At 38.7% G+C, this 26,822-nt stretch overlaps 1 protein-coding gene across 7 annotated transcripts in view; it reads left to right on the forward strand.

Moving 5' to 3' along the window:
* Positions 1-13,251: 13,251 nt before the first annotated feature.
* MED23 (mediator complex subunit 23) overlaps positions 13,252-26,822 on the forward strand; it is a 41,424-nt gene continuing 27,853 nt past the window's right edge. For 3 of the 7 annotated variants that reach the window (XM_065888524.1, XM_065888527.1, XM_065888529.1), the window contains exons 1-10: positions 13,261-13,299; positions 13,654-13,685; positions 13,844-13,931; positions 16,726-16,850; positions 18,935-19,046; positions 20,487-20,585; positions 21,151-21,252; positions 21,731-21,800; positions 23,051-23,163; positions 24,435-24,530. In XM_065888524.1, the coding sequence (XP_065744596.1) occupies positions 13,261-13,299; positions 13,654-13,685; positions 13,844-13,931; positions 16,726-16,850; positions 18,935-19,046; positions 20,487-20,585; positions 21,151-21,252; positions 21,731-21,800; positions 23,051-23,163; positions 24,435-24,530 (876 nt within the window). Of the gene's footprint in view, positions 13,300-13,653; positions 13,686-13,843; positions 13,932-16,725; positions 16,851-18,934; positions 19,047-20,486; positions 20,586-21,150; positions 21,253-21,730; positions 21,801-23,050; positions 23,164-24,434; positions 24,531-25,075; positions 25,094-26,822 lie in introns of all 7 variants that reach the window. The other 4 variants (XM_065888522.1, XM_065888526.1, XM_065888523.1 and 1 more) reach the window with 4 other exon arrangements.

The following is a 26,822-nucleotide window of genomic DNA, read 5'->3' on the forward strand; positions in this document are numbered from 1 at the left end:
TGTCCACAGATTCCTGGGAATTTTCTAGAATCACAGAAAGCCCACTTGTTAATGTCTCGGGAAAACCCCAAGGGCCTGCCAACATCAACTTCCTTGGGTCTTATAGAACTGCCCTTGCTGGTTCTCCCACTCGAGCTTGGGTGGTAGTTGGACAAGCCAGACTGGAAAAGGTCAGAGAAACTAGATACTCTGAGGGTGGTGGAGGTGAGGTAGATATTAGGCTCAGGTCCAGCAGAAAAAGTCCATCAAGACAGGGAGACCTCAAGTAACATAAGAGCAGGGATGCGTGGGCAGGTGGCCAACTTCAAGGAGGGCTTATTACGAGAAAAGGCTAACCAGATAGGCAGGTGGTATAGAAAGGACAGATGCTAGCCCTTGGCAAGTGGAGATCCAATATTGGAGCTGAATCTAGATCAAGCTGTCCAGGTGGGACTGGTGTTAGCAATGCAAAACCAGGACCAAGAGGCAGCAGTATACAGGAAAGGACAAGGCAAAATCTCACCATGGACTATAGGACCCTGGTTCTTGGAACTGAAATACTAATAAAGTGACTGGGTTACTAGACATCCAAACAATGATTGATAAGGTAGAATCAATGCTTGTGGACTGCTATCAGTATTTTGCATACCTACGTGTATGAAAAAACACTTCTCAAGATGAAATACATAAAATCTCATTACCAGTCAGCACAGATGCATATTGAAGACAGGTAACAGTAATTTTGAACCTCAACTAAACAAAAGGTTATCCTCCAACCCTAGGGGAAAAAAAAAGCTCTACTACTTTATTTTTAATTTTATCAATAAAAATTTGTGAAATTTGTTTCCTTTTACTATATAAGTACACACATTTTTAATTTCATACACATGCCTACATAGTATCTTTGGTTATGCCTCTTGGCCCACAAAGCTTAAAATATTCACTAACTGACCCTCTGCAATTTTGGAGGCTGGCACTAATGTACTTAACCAGAGAAACCCACCCCAGCTCATCACTTGAACCCTTGATTACTACCTCTGATGATTCAAAAAGTCAGAAACCTGATTTGATGCCTCCAATTGTGGCAACTGTCTTCTACTGAACAGTCAACTTTTCTAAGGTTGTGTCTGGGGTCTGGAGAACTACTTCTCTTTCTTTGCCTCAAGTGCAGATCTGCCCTACTACTGTTAGAATTCTAGTGGCCCACTCTTGTTCATTTCAAAACCCAGAAATAATTTTATTTCCAAAAAATGTCCAAGCTTTCCTAGGCTCTTGTTGTTTTTAGTGTTTTCAAGGGAGTGTCATTCATGACACAATTTCTAGGGTCATTTCCAGAAGAGACATTCCAAAACTGGAGTCCCGCCATGCTGCCTGAGCTCACCAGTGTCTGGGAGAGCAGCCCCACAAGTGTCAGTTCATGAAGATAAGGGCTGTGAGTTCACTCCACTTCTTTAAACCCTGACAGGCACTGGGCTATTTCCCCAAAACTTGGAATCTCTCTGGCATTCCAGCTCCATTGAGGCAGGGGCTACATTAGTTTAGGCTTGCTATTTTGTTCCATTTCATCTAGCACAATGGCTGGCACCTAGAAAACATTCAATGAACATTTGCTAAAATTATTTAATGGTTTCAGACATGACCTTGGAGGTTTAAGTCATAAATGTCTAATGAAACAAATTGTTATAAATTATGACAACCTTACAGGTATGTGATCCAAAACTTTCTCTACATCTAGCATTTCAGAAATAGCTATTACCTCAAAGGAAGCGTCACCCATGAAATAACGCCATGGGTGCTTTTATTCAATGCAGAGTAACAATAATAACTGAGAACAACCAAGCCCCAGATTTTATGCCAGGTGTTAGGAGATGCAAGAATGTTCCGTTTCTGTATCTCTTCTAAAGAACTTCAGTCTGGTAGAAGAAACAGACATGTTAAACCATAATATAATGTGAGATGTGCTATACTAGTAGTATTAATGAAATGCCAGGGGAATAGAAGAGGAAATAATAAACTTTTTTCAGGGGATTCAGAAAGGTACCTATATTAGTTTGCTAGGGCTGCCATAACAAGGTACCCCAGATTAGGTGATGTAAACAGCAGAAATGTATTCTTTCATAATTTTGGAGGCTAGACGTTTAAGATCAAGTTGTCAGCAGAGTTGCATTTTTCTAAAGCCTCTATCCTTGACTTGCAGATGGCTGTCTTCACACAGTGGTCTCCCTGTGTGCACTTCCCTGATGTCTGTGTCATAATCTTCTCTTCTCATGAGGACACCAACCATCATGGATTGGGACCCACCCTAATGACTTTATTTTAACTTAATTACCTCTTTAAAGACCCTATTCCAAAAACAGTCACATCCTAAGGTACGGAGGATTAGGACTTCAACATATGAATTTGGGGGAAACGAGTCAGCCCATAACAGTACCTTAAGAGGTAACATTTCTAGTAAGCGCTATGTGACTTAAAAAGTAACTCAAGCACTGCTGTTGAGTAGTGAAAACATAAGTCCCATCACCCGTGCCAATTGTACTTACAGCAGAAAACTTTGTGCTTGTCATGTGCTTGCATGGATAGGCTTAAAGGGAAGGTCTGTGGACCACTTGAAATTATGCACAAAGTTTATGTGTATATATGTGTAGGTATATGCATAGGTATATGTATGTATTTGTTTTCTATATAGCTTACCTCTGAGTCTCAAAGGCAAGAGCTAAACCTTCTAAACATAACACTTTTAAGGATACAATAGCATACCTACAGAAAACAAAATATGTTTAACCTGAATATAATCATGAGAAATGAGACAAACCCAAATCGAGGGACATTCTGCAAAACAACTGCCCTGGAATCTTCAAAAATGTCAATTTTATGAAAAGTGGGGAAAAGAATGGGTTAATGAGCTCTTTCAGTTAAAGGAGATCACAAAAACCTAACAACTAAATGCAATGCAAGACCCTTGTTTGATTCCTGGATGGGAGAAAAAAAAAATATGTGAAGGACATTATTGGGACAGTTGAGGAACTGTGAGACGGATGTATTTTAGATAACAGTATTATATTGATGTTAAATTTCCCGAGTGTGCTATGTGTACTGTGGTTATGAAAGTCAGGTCCCACATGCAGGACTTTCAGAAAACACACAATGAAGTATTTAGGAGTGAATTATGACATCTGTAAATAATTCTCACATAGTTCATATAAAGATAATAGATTGATAGGGAGAAGACAAGGGACAGAGAGGAGAGAGACAGAGAGAAATAGCAAATGTGGTAAAATATTTAAAATAACATGTGATGATTGCAAAATTCCTGCCATTTTTCTCTAGGTTTAAATTTTCTCAAAATAAAAAGTTGGGGGGGAAAGAAATAGTCTTTCTGAGGAAATGAATGGAGGATATGATCTCTTCCATCTTCAAACAGGAAAGTAAATTGAGAAAGAGGAAGACATGAAACTGAGCAAACAGAAGATGCATGTAAGAGAGAACAAAAGAGAATCTCCAGGACACTAGACAGGATAGTAGCCAGGGGGCAAGCTTAGAGAGTAGCCAATCCATACTGGCAGAGGAGGACAGAAGTTCCAGGAGGGATGTCTGCAAGAGGAAGATAAAATTGGTATATACTTTATGTATCTGAACTTCCTGAGAAGAGACAAATATCTCAGATGGAGGTTTCTGGATGAATTACTCATAGGCACATCCCAAACTAAGCAAAGAAAAAACATGGCACAATGATTAACCCCTAAAACAAAACAAAAAGTGTACAGAAAAGGAAAATATAATCACAATGCACTGTATTGCATTGTGTAAATAATAAAGTGTAAATAATAGCTACAGAGTCAGAACAATATAAACAGTCTGTAATCTAACGAATAAATTCTGATACATGAGAAAAAGCGTTGAACAACGCTTTTTAAGTCTTTCATTTATAGACAGTTATTGTCTTACTCTGATGCTTTTACAAAAATGCTTACAGATGACTTGCTTTTATGCTCCAAAACTAAATTAGACTAGGTAGCAAAAGGACTTCCACTTTGTCTGAAGGTTATTTCAGAGAGGCTACTGAAGAAACAGGAATAGGGTCACCTTTAAGTATTTATGTCCCACACCCAGTTGAGTCTCTCCTAAACTCTCACCACATTCAGCACAATTCTGAAAGCCAACAAACTTCTTATGAAGTAATGTTGCTTTCTGCGCCTCGCACCACCTTGGTTTGATGTAATAACATTAATCTTGTAACCTTGCTTCCAGCATCACAGGAAGAAAACAACTACGACCGCGTTTTGTTGACAGATTATCTTCTTGCTCCCTGGAATGACTTACAAGAAGCCCCGTTGATAAGGCTGATCTAATTAGATTTACAGATGGTTCCTACTTAAGGGATGAGCAGGGACGTTACAGGGCTGGAGATGCAATCACATCCGTAGAGGATATAACTGAAAGCTTTTATTTATCAGAAAAAAAGTCAGCACAACAAGCCAAGTGAATTGCCTTAACTCTAGCTTGTCAACTAGCTGAAGACCAGGTGACAAATATTTATAATGATGGTCGCTATTCTTTTGGAGTGGCACAAAACTTTGGAATGCTATGAAAACAATGAGGTTTTTAACCTCTTCAGGACAACCTGTAAAAACTAAAAGAAAAGACAGGTTGCAGGGCTTCCCTGGTGGCGCAGTGGTTGAGAGTCCGCCTGCCGATGCAGGGGACACGGGTTCGTGCCCTGGTCTGGGAAGATCCCACATGCCGCCGAGTGGTTGGGCCCGTGAGCCATGGCCGCTGAGCCTGCGCGTCCGGAGCCTGTGCTCCGCAACGGGAGAGGCCACAACAGTGAGAGGCCCGCGTACCGCAAAAAAAAAAAAAAAAAAAAGACAGGTTGCAGAGTTATTAACTGTTATACAAGTGCCAAAACAGTTAGCAGTTATCAAGACAACAGGGCATTCCACATCTGACACTAGGGAAGCTAAAAGAAACAGCTTGCTGTTGCTGCAGCCCAACAAGCAGCTTTAAATATTCATCCTGTTCAGCCTCGAGAATGCTCACCGTTAACCCTGCTAACCCAGTAAAAGGTTTCTTTCTACAGGCTCAAGAAATTGCCGCTACAAGAAGGGAAGCGGACACGGCAAGAAAAGGGGGGAATTTTGACCCCACCACGCATATATGGTTTAGACCTGATGAAACAAAACGAAACAAAACTTACAGTGTCTAGTGAAGCCAAACTGCCATTACTCCAGCATGTACATTCTTTTTTTTTTAATAAATTTATTTATTTTTGGCTGCGTTGGGTCTTTCTTGCTGCACAAGGGCTTTCTCTAGTTGCAGCGAGCAGGGGCTACCCTCTTGGTTGCAGTGCGCAGGCTTCTCATTGTGGTGGCTTCTCTTTGTTGCGGAGCACGGGCTCTAGGCACGCGGGTGCAGTAGTTGTGGCTCACGGGCTCTAGAGCGCAGGCTCAGTAGTTGTGGCGCATGGACTTAGTTACTCTGCAGCATGTGGGAGCTTCCCGGACCAGGGCTCAAACCCGTGTCCCCTGCATTGGCAGGCGGATTCTTAAACACAGCGCCACCAGGGAAGCCTCCCCAGCACGTACATTCTTTAATCCATTGGGTATCTGAGAAAATGGTTTTCTGGGAAAACAATATTTTGGAAACTTTCACCCACAATGGTTCAAAGGAAATATATTACTTTATTACCAGGGTCTTATTAAGACACTTTAAAAAGAATTAGTAACTACCTTTACAGCAAACTCCCAAGAAATGAAAAGGATCATAAATTACAACCTAGAGATTCTGTTTATTGGAAAGGACATCAAATAAAAGATTCTTTGCAGCCACAATGGGAAGAACCTTATCAGGTATTAGTAACTAATCCACGCACAGCCAAACTGAAAGACATTAATTCATAATTCACATCTCTCATTTTATAAAGCCTCCTCCGCCTGAATGAACTTTGACCCCTGTTTCTACACCTGGCTTCAACTAAGACAAGCAACACCAGGCTAGGGGGAGAAGAAGATGACAACAGCAGGAGACAACTGCTGGGTTGTCTGATGGGTCTATTCCCATCCTCCTAAGATTCTAAGCTGTTTCATCTCCATCCTCAGCACCTAGGGTTTCCAGCTTTCCATTAGAATTGCTATATCCTATTCCTTAGGGAGGTAGGTGCATCCCCTGATCCTCAAATCTGGCCCAGTATTTCTCCTAAACCAAATGTCTATTTTCTAAGAGACAGAAAGAAAACCAAATTCTCTTTCTGTCTCTTAGCTCACTCCATTATTTACAAGCCCAAAGTGATCATCGCATTAGCTGATGACTCAAACAACCCATCCTGGCTTTCAGGGCTCTCCAATTCTGAGAGGTACTACCCTGGACTCACTCTCCAGGATGATTCAACTATTTGTCCTAAGACCAGCTCTAACAGCGATCCAAATATACTAGCCATTTTTACAAAGACATCCTGGTTGATCTCACTTTGCCCAACTCCTGCTGGTCACCTTTACCTCTATTTCTGCCTTAGCTTGTTTCCTGAACTTCGGACATATTTCCTGTTCTCAGCACCAAGCCTCCACTATGCAAAATTGCACTGATAAATCACACTGATCTGACCACTAGTATACTTCCTTAGGTACAGTTTTATGTTCACCCTTTTGCTCAATCTGCTGCTCCACATAATTTTTCTTTCTGCTAAAGCTTTGGTCATGTTTGAGGAAAGCTAGGACAGCTCATACTGTATTTATTTCTAAAACTACCCATCTATTAAATCCATGAGTTCATATCAAAATATCCAATTTCAATCAAGCACTGTAGGGTTCATCCTAGTTTTCTCTTTCCACATATGTATTCCCCTTCTCCCACGGTGTGAAACCAGACTTTCACTGAACTTATTATTTCTGCTTATTTGATAAACTCCCCTGTATGCAACCAGCCTCTCAACCTCACCACCACCCCTCCCACGCTTGGATGCCCACGTCACGCCACTTAGGTGCCTACAAGCTCCACCGAGCCACCACACACACACACACCCATCCTGGAGGACAGAGCAAATAATCAAACCGAAAAGGATTATTCTCAAGCCTCAAAATCTAGTGGAAATTGCTCAGCTAGATTTCAGAGTTGCTTGGAACTTGTGACCCCTTTATTCTTTTCAATTTTTCCCTTTTGGAATGGGAATGTATGTCCTAGGCTTGTCCTATCTGTCCTATCATTGTGCTTTGGAAGCAGATCTGGTTTCACAGCCTCATAGCTGAAGGGGAATTTTACCTCAGAATGCCTCACATCTGAAGCACCTATACCTGATTTAGAGGATATTTAGACGAGAGTTTGGACTTGGAACTGATGCTGCAATGGTTAAGATTTGAGAGCTGTTGTAATGGGCTGAATGTATTTTGCATGCTAGAAGGACGTGCATTTGGGGGCCCAGAGGAAGGAGCTTTGAGGCTGAACTGTATGCCTCCAAATTCACATGTTGAAGATGTAATTTATTTGGACAGAGGGTCCAAATAAAGAGGTAATTAAGTTAAAATGAGGTCATAATGGTGGGCCCTAATCCAATATGACTGGTGTCATTATAAGAAGAGGAAATTCGCCACAGACATGCACAGAGGGAAGACCATGTGAAGACACAGGGAGAAGACAGCCTTCTGCAAGCCAAGGAGAAAGGCCTCCGAAGAAACCAACCAACTGATAAATTTATGAATCATAAATATTTCTTATATATTTATCAAAATAAATAATGATAATAATGGATTTTGACTTACTGAGTAAAATAGGAAACCTTGATCTCAAATTTCTAGCACCTTGATCTCAGACCTCTAACCTCCAGAATTGTGAGAAAGTACATTTCTATTGTTTAAGCCAGCCAGTTTCTATTGTTACGGCAGCCCTAGCAAATAATACACTCAGCCTAACTCTTGAAGGTACTCTGCAGCAGGAAATTGGAATTCTTTCATCTCAGGTTGTTAGAAGCTCTTACATGGCAACAAGGGCATATTGTGTTGTATATACATATTACAAATGTCAAGGAACTAAATATCTGCCAGGTCAAAGCCACCCCAGGAGAATTATTAGCTCGTCACCTAGCAAGTGAACGACACGAGTTCAGCTGTACAAGGTATTCCACAGCCTTCAAAAAAAAAAAAAGTTAAAGGGCTTTTGGAGGCCTATGACTCCCAGCAGTTTTCTTCACTAGTTAAAGTTGATTATTCAAAAAAAGGCATGTTTTGTTAGGAGTTGGCGATGATAGTAGCATATGAAAAAAAAAATACAACCTCAATAAAATATTAGCAGATAGAATCCAGAAATATATAGAAAGGATAACATATCATGACCGAATAGTATGTATCCCATGGAAGCAAAACTGGTTTAGCATTTTGATGGGGTTCAGGGCAGGCTGCCCCAAGATGTGCCACTCTGGCATGCTCAAAAGGCTTAGGAAGAACCTTTGAACTTCCACTATTTATTGTCTAAAATAATTTATGATAGAAGACCTGTCTGAGGAAGGAGTCAACACCATAGATACTACAGTAAAATATGAGCTAGGTGTGGTAGACAGGGAGGAACCTATCAAGGCTAGTTAGATCAAAGTCCTATCTGTGTTCCGCTGTCCCTAGATGGCCTAGCAAACATATGCTTACCAAATATTAATTCTTTTCATCTTCCTGTGAATGCCTTATGTCCCTCTGAAATCCCAGACTCCTACCTCCTTCTCTCCAGTCCAGAATAATAAATATACCTCATCTTGCCTTACTGTCTTTGGAATTCTTTATGCTTATGAGGGTTCCCTGTATATATGTAATAAATTTGATTTTCTCCTGTTAATCTGCCTTATGTTATTTTAATTGCCATTCAAAAGAACTAAGAGGAAAAAGAGGGGGAAATTCCCTTCTCCCACAATTCAAAACCCCATCAATTAAACCCATCACGTTAACAGAGTAAAACTGAAAAATCTCAATAGAGGCAGAGAAACATTTGACAAGGTTCAATATCTATTCATGATAAAAAAAACTTCCAGTAAACTAGGAATAGAAAAGAACTTCCTCAATCTGACAAACAGTATCAATGAAATGATAATGAAAATCAGTGAAAAACCTACAGCTAGCATCAGACTTTATGAAAGGCTGTTTTCCCCCTAAGATCAAGAACTTGGCAAAGGTGTGTGTTCTCACCACTTCTATTCAACATTGTACTGATGAAGGTCCTAGCCAATACAGTAAAGCATGAAACAGAAATAAAGGAAGAAGTAAGTTGAAAAGGAAGAAGTAAAACTGTCCTATTTACAGACGACCAACTGTGGACAGAGACGACTCTATGGGTTCTATAAAAAACTACTAGAACTAAAAAGTGAATTGAGCAAGGTCACAGGATTAATGACCAATATCCAAAGAGCAATTGTATTTCCATATGTTAGCAATAAACAACTGGAAAACAGAATTTTTAAAATGCTACTTGAAATACCATCCCTCCAAAATGCATATAAAATACATAAGATTAAATTTAACAGAAGATATGTAATATCTGCACACTGAAAACTATAAAAGATTGCTGAAAGAAATAGAAGAAGACTAAATACATGGAGAGATCAACCCTGTTTGTGGACTAAAAGATTTAATATTGCTTAGGTATCAATTATCTCCAAATTACACTATAGATTCAATTTAATCCCAATAAAAATCTCAGTATTTTTTGATCAAAATGGACAAGCTGATTTTAAAATTTATATGGAAATGTAAAGGATTTAGAATAACCAAAATAAGCTTAAAAAATAAATTTGGAGAACTTAAGCTACCTTACTTCAAGACTTACTAATTAGCTACAGCATTGAGACAATATGATATTGGCATAAGGATAGACAAACAGATCAAAAGAACAGAATAGAGAGTCTAAAAAGAGACCCAGACTAATACAAGGCAATGCAATGAAGAAAGAAGGGTAATTTCAACAAACGGTGATGGAACAAATGGATGAAACTAGAGGTATGATTCATCCTTTGGCAAAATTCCTTTCTATGAACACGTGAAACTACAAAACAAATTATCTGCTTCAAAATACACTGGTGAGACCAGCATTCCTATTCCAAAAGAAGAAGTCAAAAAGAAGGGGTCACATGGGTCCCAGGCGAGTCTGAGACCTGGCAGGGAAAATTCCATTCCATTTTAAGGCTGAAGAATAATTCTCTTTAGCTTGAGGCTCTGTTCTCTAGGCCCATCAGGGTGGCAGCTGAGCAACTCAGCCCTAGGCAGCAGCCATGACCCCTCTGGAAACAAGGAGGAGAGAGCCCTGCCCCACCCTAATGCATACACACACATGCACCCCACCTACAAAAACTAATTAAAGATGAATCATGGATGTAAATACTTGAACTATATATCTACACTATCTATACTAACTATAAAGCTTAGTTCTTAGAAGAAAACATTGGAGGATAGCTCCATGACCTTAGGGTAGACAAAGATTTCATAGGCTACTTAAAACAATAACCATAAAATTTAAACATAATAAATTGGACTTCATCAAAATTAAAATTTTCTGCTAATCAAAGACATCATTTTAAAAATGAAAAAGCAAGCCAAAACAGAGAGAAAATGTTCACCATGCATGGATTTGATAAAAGACTTGTATACAGAATATATAAGTACTCCTACAAATAAATGTGTATATAAGAAATCACCTGATTAATAGCAAGCAAAAGACTTAAACAGACCCTTCATGAGAGATATCTGAATAGCTTATAAGATACACATTTTTAAAAAAATCAACATCATTAGTCACTAGGAAAATCCACACCCATTGGAACGGCTAAAAGTAAAAAGATTGACAACACTAAATGCTGACAAGGATGTAGAGCAATTAGAAACCACACAAATTTGTAGTATCAGAGTGTAAAAAGAGTAAAAACCATTTTGGAGAACTGTTTGCCAACTTCTTATAAAGTTAAGCATATACTTACTATATGACTCCAAAATTCTGCTCTTAGAAAAATAATATATGTCTACAGAGAGACTTGTTTGAGAATGTTCATAGCAACTTTATTTGTAGTAGTCAAAACTGAAAATGTAAATATCCATCAACAGGTGAACCGAAAAATAATCTGTGGTGTATTCATACGATGGAATGATATACATGGATAGATCTCAAAATACAAAGTTGTGTGAAAGAAGTTAGACACAAATAGATACTGTGGGAATCCAATTATATAAACTTTGAGAACATGCAAACTAATTAATGATAACTTAAATTAAACCAGTGTTTGCCTCTGGGAGGGGGATTGGCTGCAAAAGGACTCTAAGAACTTTCTGGGAAGATAGAAATATTCTATCTCTTGCCTGAGGTAGTAGTTAAACAAGTGTCAACATTTGTCCAAATTCATGGAGCTGTATATTTAAAATATGCATTTCACTGTATACAAATTATACATCAATTTAAAAACATGACTTGAGGGGAAACACTTGAAGAAGGTCTAGAAATGGCTGGTCAACTTTTATTCAATGAATAGAGCATCAGCAAGCAGAATAGAAAAATTACTTTGTATTTGGTTATGACAACTAATTCTTACCTGACCATTTTACCTACTTAATTGTACAAGCCCTGGCCAGTATCAAGAGTAGCTGGCATTTGCTGAGAATATACCGATTTCTCTGAAGAACCTAGGGGCAGGACAGGAATAAAGACGCAGACTAGAGAATGGAGTTGAGGACACGGGGAGGGGGAAGGGTAAACTGGGACGAAGTGAGAGAGTGGCCTGGACATATATACACTACCGAATGTAAAATAGATAGTTAGTGGGAAGCAGCCGCATAGCACAGGGAGATCAGCTCTGCGCTTTGAGACCACCTAGAGGGGTGGGGTAGGGAGGGTGGGAGGGAGATACAAGAGGGAGGAGATATGGGGATATATGTATATGTATAGCAGATTCACTTTGTTATAAAGCAGAAACTAACACACCATTGTAAAGCAATTATACTCCAATAAAGATGTTTAAAAAAAGAGAGAATATACCAATTTCGAAACACAGAGCCGAAACGTGGAAATCTGCTAGTAAATGAAAGCTGTCTTAGAAGTGAATCTGGTTGAAGACAATCCACAATAAAATAATCTGTTTAGCATACAAAAAAGAACAATAGGTTGCTAGGGTACTTGGATTTTAATAATTCTGGCTCTGTCACCCTTCTATAATAGCTCAGATATTCTGCAAAATACACTCTGCAATACAGTTCAGTGAATACCTAACACCATGTCTAGCACTGAGGGAACAGTGGATAAATATTCCATAAATGAAGTCCTCTACTACTTACACACAAAAGTGTTATATGAAGACAAAGAAGAGACACCTAAATCAGCTTGAAGAATGAGAGCAAGTTTCCACAAAAACGTCAACTGATGCTTCAAAGAATACAGCGGTGGGGGGCACACCACTCAGTGTATCTGCTCCGACCATGCCACTGAATCAACCTTCCTCTTTGCCACCCTTCTCCATCCCTACCCACCACCAAAGAGGCTATATGTATTTAGTAATTGATAAATATTATTTTTTGATGATCATAACTGAAAACAGTATATATTATTATTCGATTATTTTAATTAAAAATCAGTAGTGATGCGTTCATTCACCTTTTCAACCTTCACTGAAAGCCTGCTGTGCTTCTGGCACTCTGCAAGGCACTGAGGTTACCATAGTCGAGAAGGCATTGTCCCTGTCGTCTAGAAAAGTGAGCTTTCAACTCCTGGCTCCAGGCTGCTGACGGAGTCCTAGAAGGTCAGCAGCTCGTAGACATCAGGTTGCCCCAGGTCGCAAGAGGAGCATTTCCCGCAGGCTGTAGCCCCTGGGTCTCAAGCTTGTTTTCTTCCCGCCGTGCAAAAGCATCAGCACCAAGCAGGAAGCAATTCCCGCTTCAGCCGTGAAGTGGCGGTCTGCAGCCGACCGGGCCTCGGGGTGACTTAGGCTCGAGGTTCCACTTGGGGGCGCTCTCGTCTGGCTCGTGCGCCGCACTTCTCCACAGGCGGAACCATTTGACTGTGTCCCTGGTTTCTGCGGGTTTCGTAATCAGAGGACACCCAGCGATCCGGCTTCCGTGCAGCTTCCGGTTGTTTGCTGGGCCGTGCAGCTTCCGGTTGTTTGCTGGGCCCTGCAACAAACAGGGGACGGACTCAGCTGGGCGATTGGGGAAGAAACCGACCCCGACGAGCTGAGGTTTCCTACAGGCGTCTCCGGCCCTCTGCCCCTCCATTGCCGGATCTCGGGCCTGACCCGGGCAGCGCGCCTGGTGTCCAAGGAAGGCGGGGGAGATGGTCCAGATGGAGACGCAACTGCAGAGCATTTTTGAGGAGGTGGTGGTGAGTGGAACGGCCAGGGATCCAGGACGATGGCTGGGAGAGGGGGTGGCTCGCGGGCAACGACTCAAGAAACCTGGCCCGGGCAACCTCTCCTCCATCTCTTCTTTGTTGTGAAACCGTGTATGTGTGCAACGGTTGAGCAGTTCTCAAACTGCGGTCCAATTCCAAGTCTCCTTTGAAATCCACAACACCCTTTGTTACAGGCCAAGCAGGCAGGTATTGTTTGTTTCTGCGCGTTGCTGTTTAAGGTGACTTGCCCTTGTTGCATTGTATTATTTTGCTCGGTCACGCCCCTCCCCCTCCCTTTTTAAAAAAACAAAATTCACGTCGTTTACTTTTTTTTTTTTTTAACAGAAAACGGAAATTATAGAAGAGGCTTTCCCTGGGTGAGTATATGCATGGCAGATTTTTGTGTTTTTACCTGAGTGTATCTTTGTAAGATTTTATTTAGGTCTGATTTGGAGGTTTTTAAGATCCACTATTCTGATTATGTTGAATTACCTTTTTAAAACTAGTGGCAAATAATGCTGTTTTTGTTTTTTAGCATGTTTATGGACACCCCTGAAGATGAAAAAACAAAGCTAATTAGCTGTCTGGGGGCCTTCAGACAGTTTTGGGGTGGTCTTTCTCAGGTGAGCTCTGCATTTTTAATACACTCAGCTGATGATTTTTGACCCTTTCTTTTTTCACATTTTCTTTGATGTTGCTGTTAAGGTCTTTCTGGAAAAGGAGAAATAAAATTGTCATCATCTTTTACTTGTCAATTCTGATTTCCATTTGTTTCAATTTGTATTCTTCCAGTAGAGAATCTGTATTGAAAAATCAGGTTGACAACAGCACAGTGAGTTGTTTTTATAAATCTCTCCCAAGTTAGATTATATAAAACCATTTTGATCCTATGCTGATTTATTTGTACTTCGAAACAGCTGTGTTAGGGAGTGTAATGGATAAAATTTTCCATTTTTAAGGAACTGGAAACTGGCCCAGCATTCATACAAAGATGCCACAATAAGGATACAAAGATATAATAAAATTGAGGAAAGGAGCAGTAAAACTTAGTAACAGAGAACATTCACCAGAAAATGCAGCCTTGAAAAAGACAAAGTGTGTGATCCTTAAAGAGCTCATAGTCCAGTAGTACCTTATCTTCTCATGGTGCATTTTGGTAGGAAAATGAGAACTGTTTGCACTTGAGCTGCTGGTGGTTAAGACTTGCTACTCAGACATGAATCACAGAGTTTCAGTATATTCATTTTTTTAAATTTCTTTTACTTTTAATTATTTTTTTCTTTTTATTTATTTATTTATTTATTTATTTTTTGGCTGCGTTGGGTCTTCATTGCTGCATGCGGACTTTCTGTAGTTGCGGCGAGCGGGGGCTACTCTTAGTCGCGGTGCGCGGGCTTCTCATTGCGGTGGCTTCTCTTGTTGCAGAGCACGGGCTCTAGGCGCGCGGCCTTCAGGAGTTGTGGCACACACGCTCAGTAGTTCTGGCTCGTGAGCTCTAGAGTGCAGGCCCAGTAGTTGTGGCTCACGCACTTACTTGCTCCACGGCTTGTGGGATCTTCCCGGACCAGGGCTCGAACCCGTGTCCCCTGCTTTGGCAGGCAGATTCTTAGCCACTGTGCCACCAGGGAAGCACCCTAATTATTTTCTAATAGATAATATATTCATACGGTACAAAGTACAAAGGGTTGGACCAAAAGTTGGACCCAATGATGAATCTGCCTTCCATCTTTCTTAGCTTAATTGCTTGTTTCTTTTTCTGTCTGCAAACAGCATTCCCAGTTTATGTTTCCTTCTAGAAGTGTTTTTTTTTTTAATACATTAATTTTATTTATTTATTTTTGGCTGCATTGGGTCTTCGTTGCTGCGTGCAGGGTTTCTCTAGTTGCGGTGAGCAGGGGCTACTTTGCGTTGCGGTGCGTGGGCTTCTCATTGCAGTTGCTCCTTTTGTTGCAGAGCACGAGCTCTAGGTGCACAGGCTTCAGTATATGTGGCATGCGGGCTCTAGAGCACAGGCTTAGTAGTTGTGGTGCAGGGGCTTAATTGCTCTGCAGCATGTGGGATCTTCCCCGACCAGGGCTTGAACCCGTGTCTCCTGCATTGGCAGGTGGATTCTTAACCACTGCACCACCAGGGAAGCCCCTAGAAGTGTTTTATGCATAGAATCATTTTTATAGAATGTTCATATGCCGTGTACACTGTTCATTAGCACCTTGCTTTTTTCCTCTTAATATTAAATTCTCAAAGTAATTCTACATCAATCCATTAAGAGTTACTTCTGCCTTCCTTTCTCACTTTCTTATAACAACACAATATTCTGTTATATGGCTGCACCTTCCTTTATTTAACCAGTCTCCTACCAACTGACACGTTGCTTCTTACCTTTTTTCGCTTTAAATAATACTATAATGAACAGTTTTATGCATGGGACACGGAATAAATTTATAGTATTGCTGGGTCAGAGGGTATGTCTATGTGTAGTTTTTATAGAAATTGCCTAATAGCTTTCCATAAGGGTTTTACCAATTTATACTCCCGATAGCAATGCATAAGAGTATCTGTTCCCTAGAGCCTCATAGTAGAATGTTAATCTACTTTTTGATCTTTGAACTTTTTGATCTTTGCCTATCTAAAAACAGGAGCAATTTTATTTCAGTGTGGTTTTATTTTTGCATTTCTCTGAGTGATGTTGAACATCTTTATGACATACTTTAATATTTTAATAATTCGTTAAACATTTTATGAGTTAAGACACAGCCCTTGTCTTCGAAAATTTTATATTCTAATGGAGGAGCTGGGAAGAAAATAAGTATTTCTAAATCAGCATTATATGTTCAACAGTAGAAGTGTGTATCAGGGACAGTGGTAGCACAGAGGAGCAGGACATCTTGAGGATATCCTAGAAGATAATCTGTGATTTGGGTACTACATTTTTGTATCAGATTTAAAGTTTTGCAAGTCTAGAAATTGGATATGTCATTAGATTCATAACTCATTGGGTTCTTAGGAATTAGACTCACGAAATTCTCATGAGGCTGATGTACTAATTCATAGTGGATTTTTCCCCCAGTGACAGGAATATTTATATCTGCCATTAAGGGCACCGCTTACAATGCCGTACACAATCTTTGCTAGAGTTTTCTATTGATCATGCATATGTTAATAAAATCGTACTCTTTTTGGAGGTGCCATGTAGTAAAAATGGTGGAAGCTTATATAATTGTATGATTAAGCTTACTATAACTCAAGTACTAAATCTGAATTTTTTCAGGTTTTTTTTTTTAGAATTTGTTTTCATCCATGAATTTATAATGGAGTATCTCATTCATAGTCTTGATATACTCCCAGGTACTATTAGCTATTTGTTAGTTACAAAATGTAAGTTTAGACCTAAAGCGTAACCATTTGCTGATTTCCCAGGAATCTCACGAACGATGCATCCAGTGGACCGTGAGGTTCATTCACGGCCAGCATAGCCCTAGAAGAATTTCTTTTCTTTATGACTGCTTAGCAGTGGCAGTCGAGACTGGTCTCCTTCCACCCAGGTACGTTTAATGGTGAATATGAGCACTCTAAAGAATTGTCTTTCTTTCTTTCTTTCTTTTATAAATTTATTTATTTTATTTTATTTATTTTAATTTTGGCTGCATTGGGTCTTTGTTCCTGTGCGTGGGCTTCCTCTAGTTGCGGCGAGCGGGGGCTACTCTTCGTTGCTGTGCGCGGGCTTCTCATCGCGGTGGCTTCTCTTACTGCGGAGCACGGGCTCTAGGGCGCCCAGGCTTCAGTAGTTGTGGCGCGTGGGCTCAGTAGTTGTGGCTCGCGGGCTCCATAGTTGTGGCTCACGGGCTCTGGAGTGCAGGCTCAGTAGTTGTGGTGCACGGACTTAGTTGCTCCGCAGCATGTGGGATCTTCCCGGGCCAGGGCTCGAACCCGTGTCCCCTGTATCGGCAGGAGGATTCTTAACCACTGCGCCACCAGGGAAGCCCAGAATCTACTTTTTTATTAATGTTTAGAAATTGGTTGAGGGAATGAAGAAGGAAGTTGGGCTCAACAAGAAATCCTTTGTGATATCTCATTTTTAATTTCTAGGATGCAGTATTCTTAGAATTGTATACTTACGGTGCTCAAAACCAAGCAGACTTTGCCTTTCAGTCCAGAGACTAAAATCACTCACGTTGATGAGCTTGTTCCAGTTAACTTTTGTTGTTTTTGTTATATTCACTAGTTTGTTTATTGTATTTTTTAGATTCTACATATAAGTGATATCATAGAGTGTTTGTCTTTCTCTGTCTGACTTATTTCACTTAGCACAGTACCCTTCAAGTCCATCCATGTTGTTGCAGATGACACAGTTTCATTCTTTTTTTATTGATGAGTAGTATTCCACTGTGTGTGTGTGTGTGTGTGTGTGTGTGTGTGTGTGTGTGTGTGTATGGCATGTCTTTTTTATCCATTCATCTGTTGAGGGACACTTAGGTTGCTTCCATATCTTGGCAATTGTAAATAATCCTGCTATGAACATTGGGGTGCACGTATCTTTTCAGTTTAGTGTTTTTGTTTTTTTTGGCTATATACCCAGGAGTGGAATTGCTCGGTTGGTTCCAGTTTACTTTTGCTGCGTGATGAATTACTTCAATACTTTGTGGCTTAAAACAATAATAATCCTTTTATTATTAACATTCATGATTATTGTGCTTGACTGGGCAAGTAGTATGTAGTTTTTTCTCAGGTCTCGTGATTGCAATCAGCTAGTGGCTACAACTGGAGTCATGACAAAGGTTTCCCCATTCATATCTGGTGGATGATACCTGGCTGTCATCTGAGACATCAGCTGGCACTGTTGGCCAGAACCTACATGTGCCTTCTCCATGTAACCTGGACTTTCTCACAGCATAGTGGAGTCCAAGAGCAAGCATTCATAAGAGGGCTAGGCAGAAGCTTTACCACCTTGCCTTGAAAGTCATACAGCATCCCATTTGCCAGTATTAGGCCTGCCCAGGTTGAGGGGTAGAGAATGACACTGATACTTTTCATGGGAGGAGTATCAATGTCACATTTTAGAAGAGCATGTGGGATCAAAAGTCTTCTTGCAGCCATCTTGGAAAAATACAGTTTGCCACAAACAGGTAAATGGTAAATATTTAACCAATAGCTTTTGGTACATATCTTTCTAGTAAAAATATAATGTAATTAATATTATTTAGTTCTACTTTGTGTTTAGTCTTTCATATAAGTAAAAAATGTAAAATACTATATGTAATTTTTTGAAAGTGTGCTTGAGTAATATGTACCTGTATGAAAAATACTTACTGGAACTTCCCTGGTGGCACAGTGGTTAAGAATCCGCCTGCCAATACAGGGGACATGGGTTCAATCCCTGGTCTGGGAAGATCCCACATGCCATGGAGATCTAAGCCTGTGTGCCTTAGAGCCCGTGCTCTGCAAGAAGAGAAGGCACCGCAATGAGAAGCCTGCTCATCACAACTAGAGAAAACCCGCGCACAGCAATGAAGACCCAAAAAAAAACCTTACTGTGGCAAATATAATATCCAGAGTACACAGACCTTGGCTATTAGAGAACTTGCAAAAATTCTGTCTTGTAATTGGAATGGGTATTCCTTTTTTCTAGGATGGTTTGTGAATCCCTGATAAACTCTGACACACTTGAATGGGAAAGAACACAGCTTTGGGCCTTAACATTTAAACTGGTTCGGAAAATAATTGGAGGAGTGGATTACAAGGTATTTTTTTCCTAATTATTCAATATAAAAAGTAATCGTTAGGTGTGATTACTTTTTCAGTGTACATATCTTAATTTCACATGGGAGAAATGAAGTGGAACCATTTACAAAATCTCCTTTTTTGTTGTATCTCCTGAAGGGATTTAAAATTGCTCAGTGTTTCTCAGAGCTTCTCTGCTCCCCTCCCAACATTCTTAAAAATGCAGGTGGCTGGTAAATTTCTGTGACAAGTAGGGAAGTCACCAAGCAGACTCTGGGTCCCTTCATGCCACAAATCTTAGGATGTTGGGGCCCCTTTCCAATGAAAGCACAGAGCAGGTGTGTATGGAACTGAGAAGAGATGCAGGCATCAGTTGATGAAGGGAGCAAGTCCTGCTTCACCTTGACCTCCCTTGGACACATTTCCTTCCTTAACTGGTGTCTTCAGCACTCTGCTCTTGACCAAAAACAACAGCATACAGTCTCTAATTGTGTCTCATAATACATCTCAGGAGCTCCATAGCTGCAGAAGCTTCTCCTTCATTCAAGCCACTTTTGTTATTGTCCTTTTTGAAAGACTTGCCAATACCTGACCCTGTGCTTTATGTCTGTATTTTTGCTAATCTAAAATGACTTGACTGATAAGTATTGGCTTGAATCGTGATTTAATACAGAATTAATTCTAAGAAGCTTTTTCTGATTATTTTCTCTGTACTTTATTTCACCTTTCTTAGCATTAATATGTAGTTTTTACCTCTGTACTTATTTGTATAGTGCTTTATAATTGTTTCTGATTTCTTTCATATATATGTTTTGTCTGTCTTTTTTATAAGATTCATCACATTGTTTATACTATGGAATGAAATTTCTTCTCTATGTATCAGATTCTGCTCTGAAATAATGCAACTGGTGATAGATATGGATGACCAGTTAACAGAATGGCCTTATTCGATAAGTTTGAGGGATTAAAGTATGTGATGGATGATGAGAAAGGGGAATAAAGTTAGAATATGCAATGGGAAGGAGTAGAAAAGGTCATCTGCCAGAAAGTTTGTAGTATTGTCCATGTTTTCAGAGTATTTTCAAGTTATATTCAAATATATTTCTGTCCGTTAAGCTCAAATTAAACTTTTTGGACCCTCATAGTAATAGAAACTCTTCTAATGTTGTGACGGTCAAAAAAGCTTAGCAGAGTGTGGAAAGTTTAATTTTTATTTATAAGTGACTTTCTTCGTTCATTCATATTGCAAGCCATTCTTTAGAATTCTGCTTTGGAACATGACACTTCTCTTGGGTTAATGTTAGGAGGTTGAACGTTAGCTCTGGTTCAGAAAAAATCAAAAGTGTGACCTTGGGGGTAACATTTTTTTTTCCAAGTGTATAACCTTGAAAACTTTAGATGTTTTAACTAGCACCGGGGACGTTTTTATATTTTAACCTATGACTTTTTTGTTCTATCAGGGTGTTCGAGATCTCTTAAAAGTGATTTTGGAGAAAACCTTAACAATTCCCAATACAGTGAGCTCAGCTGTTGTACAGCAGCTTCTAGCAGCAAGAGAGGTAAACATGTCTGCAATTCATTGATCATATCCTAAAAAAAGTCTAGTTTTACATAGTTCTGTGCTTTTAAAACTTACGGTAGCTTGTAAAACGTTCCATTTCTTTACTTCTACAAAAATCATGTTTTAAAGGTTCTATTTCACTTTCATTGTATTTCAAAGGGAAATTTTATATTTTAATTAATTCATGGTTTTTAACTATGAAAGCAACAATATTGATATTAAAGTATTTTCAACCATTTTAATATCAATGGACCACTTAGAAGATCTTTGTGCTTTGTAACTAATGATGCAAGAATTGTTAGTCTGTCGCCTTCCTATTAGAGTCTACCAATAATTGATGCATTTTCAATGTTTCTTACTATCAGCAGTCATTTTATTATTTATTAATCTTCATTTTTAGATATTCACATATAAACAAAATTTTTATGCTACAGTTTAAGCCCAGTGAATCCATGAAGTAATATCTCTACCTCTTAATACCATAGTTCTTGTTGTTATTGCATTTAAGGGGCTTATCTGTGGGACTAGTCAAAATAATAACATCGCCCTCTTATTTTTCTTAGGTTATAGCATATATCTTGGAAAGAAATGCTTGTTTATTACCAGCATATTTTGCAGTCACAGAGATCAGGAAATTATATCCTGAGGGAAAACTTCCACACTGGGTAAATTTGATGTTTTCTAAAATTTTTAATAGAAAGTTTTATTGAAAATCGTTATACTAATCTGATTTTTTGTGTGCTTATTCTTTAATGATCACTTTATTCTTAGATAATAATGTGATTTTTTGTGTGTGCTTATTCTTTTAACACTTTATCCTTAGATAATACGTAATATGTATTTCTTTCATTTCTCTGCTGTCCTGCTGAGACAGTTTATATATTATGTGATGAAATATACATAGCTTCATCAAATAGCTAAGAACATGGTGGTATGACCTGGCTTAATTCAGGAAGAAATGAACTGGTCAGTAATTGTTTGGAAGGAAGCAAAAGAGAACTAACCTTTGAGTAATTTTATGTGCCAGGAATTGTACTAAATCTTTACATAATCTCACTTTATGTAAATGATTCTTGTATTCAGAGCAATCTTGATTTTATTTTTATACTTATTTGTTTTCTGTTTTGTTTTGTTTTGTTTCAGTTACTTGGAAACCTGGTATCAGACTTTGTGGACACCTTTAGGCCCACAGCAAGGATCAACTCCATTTGCGGTAGGATTATAATTCAAAATATACTAAATAGTACCTGGTCTTTAGTGATCTGACTGTTGAACAAAGTTGATGGATGGTATCTTATACATGTCTTGGTGACTTGTCATTTTAGTATAACTCTAGGAGCTTAATAATGTCCTTTTACTTGCTTCAGGTACTTTGTGTGTTAAGTACAGGGAAGGAAAAGCAACTGTCTGGACTGGTCTAAGCTTCAGATAGAACCATTCTAGAAGATGTGTTTCCTGGTGATTAGAGGGAACTTTTAGTAGAGCTAGTAAAGCACCATGGAATCTCTAGGCAACTGGAAGTCGCAGTAGATCTGCCCCTCGATTATCTGACTCTCTCAGCCCATTCCAATTTACACCTTTGCTCTGTATTTCATTTATTTTGTTTTCCATTTTTTCATGTTTGTTAGATTCTCAGAATTTTCTTTTAAAAATAAGCACGTGATTTGCAGTTTTTGCAGTACTCATATATATTCCTGAATAATTTCTAGAAATCATGGTGGCCTCAGAACAGCCTGGAATATAGACATTATTTAGTCAATGATGAAGTTTTTAGCACTTTCTGTGAGTCAGGTGCTATTCCGGACACTGGAAATACAAAAACTAAACAGACACTAGACAGATAATTCTTAGGCTTTTAGTTTTTGTAACTGAGTAGATATTGACATCATTTAATGAATTATGGAAGGATTGAGAAGGATGATGATGAAGTTAGTTTAAGTTATGTTGAACAAGGTGCCTGTGGGACATCGCAGTGACAGGATTTATCAGGCATTTGGATACATGAACTGATTGGTGGTCATATACTACATCTAAGCCTTCTAGGAGCATCATGTTTAAAGTTACTCAGGTTGACCCTAGATTAAGCGTCTGTAAACTTTTTCTATAAATGGTGATATAACAAATATTTTAGGCTTTGTGGGCTATACAGTCTGCTGCAACTACTCAACTCTGCCATTACAGTGCAAAAGCAACAGTGTTCCAGTACAGCTTTACAAAAACAGGCGGATTTTGTCCATGGATTGTAGCTTGCCGACCTCTGTCCCTGGACAAATGCAACATTTGTGAGCTTAGAAGGGCTAAAAATAATCAAAGAAAATTCCCAAACTTATATCTAATTAAAACATATTTTTAACCAGTGCCTGGTTCAGCATAGATGTTCATTAAATAGTTGTAGAGTGAATGAAGGACCAGGCATTTCTATGTTCACATTTATTTAGAAACATTTTTTTGTAATGCACACAGGCCGTTGCAGCCTTCTGCCAGTTGTAAATAACTCAGGCGCCATTTGTAATTCATGGAAATTGGACCCTGCAACTCTCCGTTTTCCTTTGAAAGGCCTCTTGCCATATGATAAGGTATGTTACTAAATACGATGGAACTTTCTTGATCCGTCTAAGAGTCTTTATCCTGGAGTATTTGATGTGTAATGCTAAACTGTCTCTTCATAGACTGAAGAAGTAAATATTTAATGAAAGATAGTTTATGGTTTATCATATGATTTCAATATCCAAGTACAGCCTGTGGTTTATGATATTGCAGGTGTCTATGTTCCAACGGTTCACTCCTGGCAAAGCACTTGGTGTTAGAAAATTGAAGTTTTTAATTGATTCCTTGTTTTCACTTTTCCTTTACAAAGCAGGGACCAAAAATGAATTTGCAGTGTCCCTATTTATTAGATTTTTTTCAAACGGGGAGGACAAAAGTAAGAGTAGAAATTTCTCAAAGGAAAAAAATCCACAAATATCCATAAAATGAAATATGTGATATAGACATAAAGCTATAATGAAATATGACATTTATTATCTTGGGGTTTGGAGTAGTGACAGAGCAGGGTATGGGGAGGGCAAGATAGTTTTCACGTAAATGTTTTCATGTCAAAAATGACATAGACAGTGATTAGGAAACTTCCAAAAGTGAGGAGTGTAAAATAGTGCAACTAAAGTGACAATTCTGGGTTCTTGGCATATTAGTCAGCAAAACTTTAGAAGATGAAAAAGTGGTAAACTAAATGGAATTTGCAATCATGATAGCAGTAATAATGAAAACAGAGGAACTTATTGTGAACTTACTATGTGCCAGGCACTGTTATAAGAGCTTACTTTGCAACAACTTTTATTCTTAACTATCATCTTAATATTTCCATTATCCAGATGATGAAACTGAGACAGTGAGTGGGGTAGTAACTTGACTAAAAGGCCCCACATTTAGGAAATAGTATAGTCAGGATTTGAACTCTTAACCCGTGTGCTATCAAGTCCTCTCCAAATTTGGAAATGATGTCTATGTTTACACTTGTAGGAGAATGATTAGAAAGATTTCTGGGGAAAAAAATCCTTTCCCTACAGTGATGCTTAAGACTTCCACGTGACTGTAGCTGAAGCCATTTCTAACTTTTCCTCTATGACCTTGGGCAAGTCCCTTCACCTCAGTTACATCATTTATCAAATGAGGGGTGGGAACAGATTAATTGTAAGCACTAAAATCCTATGATTTTTTTCCACTAGATACTGCCTACTCTGTGAAGGTAACAAGTGCCTTTAGAGGATTTTTTGATCCCAATTTCAAATTATTTGAATTAACATTAACTTTGATCTTGAAGCAATAATTTTCTTTATTTTCTTTAAAGGATCTGTTTGAACCACAGACTGCTTTGTTGAGATATGTTTTGGAGCAGCCTTATTCCAGGGATATGGTCTGCAATATGCTAGGTTTAAATAAGCAGGTACTGTACTGTGCTGGAAACCTAGTAAATTCTGCATAGAATCTGCACTATTCTTTTCTCTTTTCTTTGCTATAGCTAACTGAGCAAAACAGTTAAGAACTATTCGGTGATTTTTTTTTTAATATATGGTTTATTAAACAATGTATTGTTCTTATTTATATACTGCTTTAAGAATATTTAAATTAAGAAGGAGATATTTTAAAAATTGGTTTATTTTGCATTGCTTTTTTTTCTATAAGGCCAGTTTCAAGTATACCTTTTGCCAGAGAAACCTACACATGACGTAACCATAATTTTTGACTTTTTTTGTTGTTTGGGTGTCTATTTTTATAACCCTTGGTATTTTCAGCATGGCCTCAATTGCTGATTTTTTTTTTTTTTCTTTTTGGTGTGTGTTTGTTTTTGGTGGTTTAACATGTGGGAGGGTTTGTGCTGACTCTGGGTTCCTTGAGGCTGGCCTCATAGTCACTGTTTTGTCTTTTCTTTTTTTCTTCCTTTATTTTTGTTCTGTCCTGTCTTGTCCTGCCCATCCTCCAATGCTCTAGACCTTGAACATTGCTCAGGTATGTTCACAACCTTACTGTTGTATTGTGACTAACGATACGCTGGCCGCTTTGTAGCCACTGATTCCATTTAGAGAATACATGTATGGTCGGGGCTTGAAATTGGCAGGACCATGCTGAGACCAAGGCCACTAAAATGAATTTCTTCTTGGGATATGAGAGTTGTTTTTGGTGGATTGTTTTTGTTTTTTGTTTTTGGTGTTTGTTTTTTTTTAATATTCTTTTTTTTTAATCAAATCAAGAGACAACACCTGGCACATGATAAAGCCTGTCACTTTTTTGATGGGTTGTTTTTCCTTCCCACTCCATTTTACTGTTTTTCATACTTTAGGGCTAAAGCTAGCCTGGTGGAATTTTCAGAGATGGAAAGATTTGTGGTGGCCTTTATCTTTCCAGACTATTAAAACATAAACAAACAACAACATCAATAAAAATACTTACGTTGCTTTGCCTAAAAACAAAAACAAATTAAAAACAAAACAAAAGAGAACAAAAGCACTTTAACAGAGATATGTTACTTTTAAAAGTTGGAGTGGTACGCTTTACATGGGGAAGTTTTTTTGGAAACATGGAGATTGACTAAGAAATGTCACACTCTTAGGTGACCCCACACCTGCTTGACAAACACCCTTCTTTGTCAGTCTTTGCCAGAAGTGTCCTCCTCCTGCAGTGAGTGCCTCGCAGCTGAAGTCCACCTGTGGCAGGAGGAACACGAAATGGCCAAACTTTATAAACCAAACTCTTATACAGTCCCAAGTCTGTTCTAGGACTTTGAGATTTTAAGCAAAATAGTGGTTCTCATTATTTTTGTTAAAAATTTTTGAGCCCAACATATTAAAATAGACCAGCTTTTTGATTTTAAAAAGACATTCTTGTCTAGGTTATATAAAATAGCGTTGCTGTTTGCAATACTATAGTGAAGGTTGTGCCAGTGCTTCCATTTATAAAGCCCTATTTTTAAGGACATATAGCTTGGCCATAAAACTTGCTCAGTGTTGAAACTTTGCATGCCAAACCTCACCCTAGTAGCAGTATCTCTTTTATTATTTTAAGTTTTTTCTTCTGAAAAATTTACCAAGTCTCCTTGTTTGGACAAGCCTTTGTTCATGTGAAACTGAAACTGCTTCACACCACAGTATCTGACAGTTAACCTCACATAACCTGTCAATGTAACATCTTAAACACCAAGTCTTTAACTCTGATCAGCTTTCACTTGAGTTAGAGGTAAGTATTCAGTGAACCTTGAAAGAATGCTTCATGCTATGTCTTAAAACTAATTTTTGCAGTGCACTTTAAGGCATACTTGACTCAGTTTCTTTTTGCAGTTTGATGAATAAATGTACCCATGGTAATTTGAGCTGCAAGTACCTTCTTCCCCCAGATATCCTTAGCCATCCTTAGCTTTTTGCTTTTGGGGGGCAGCTCTTCTCAAATTAGAAATTGACAAAATTTAGAGAAGGGTGTTTCTGATCTGATCCTTTCAGTAACAAGTTTCAACCTAAAAAAAGTTTATGACTAAGACATAAATCCGTAAAAAATAAAGTTTATAATGGAAATGCTGACAGAACATTATTAATATTGATCTCACTGTAGTGTAAACATTGTCAAAAGTTCACAATTCATCATTAATTGTTTTGGGAGAAAACTGTAGTGAGCGCACTTGTAAGGTATATGCTGCGTTGACTTGGTATATTATTTTTACCACCTGGAGAGTAGGGTAGACAATGAG

Source organism: Phocoena phocoena, chromosome 12 (assembly GCF_963924675.1).
Source record: "Phocoena phocoena chromosome 12, mPhoPho1.1, whole genome shotgun sequence".
Taxonomy (NCBI): domain Eukaryota; kingdom Metazoa; phylum Chordata; class Mammalia; order Artiodactyla; family Phocoenidae; genus Phocoena; species Phocoena phocoena.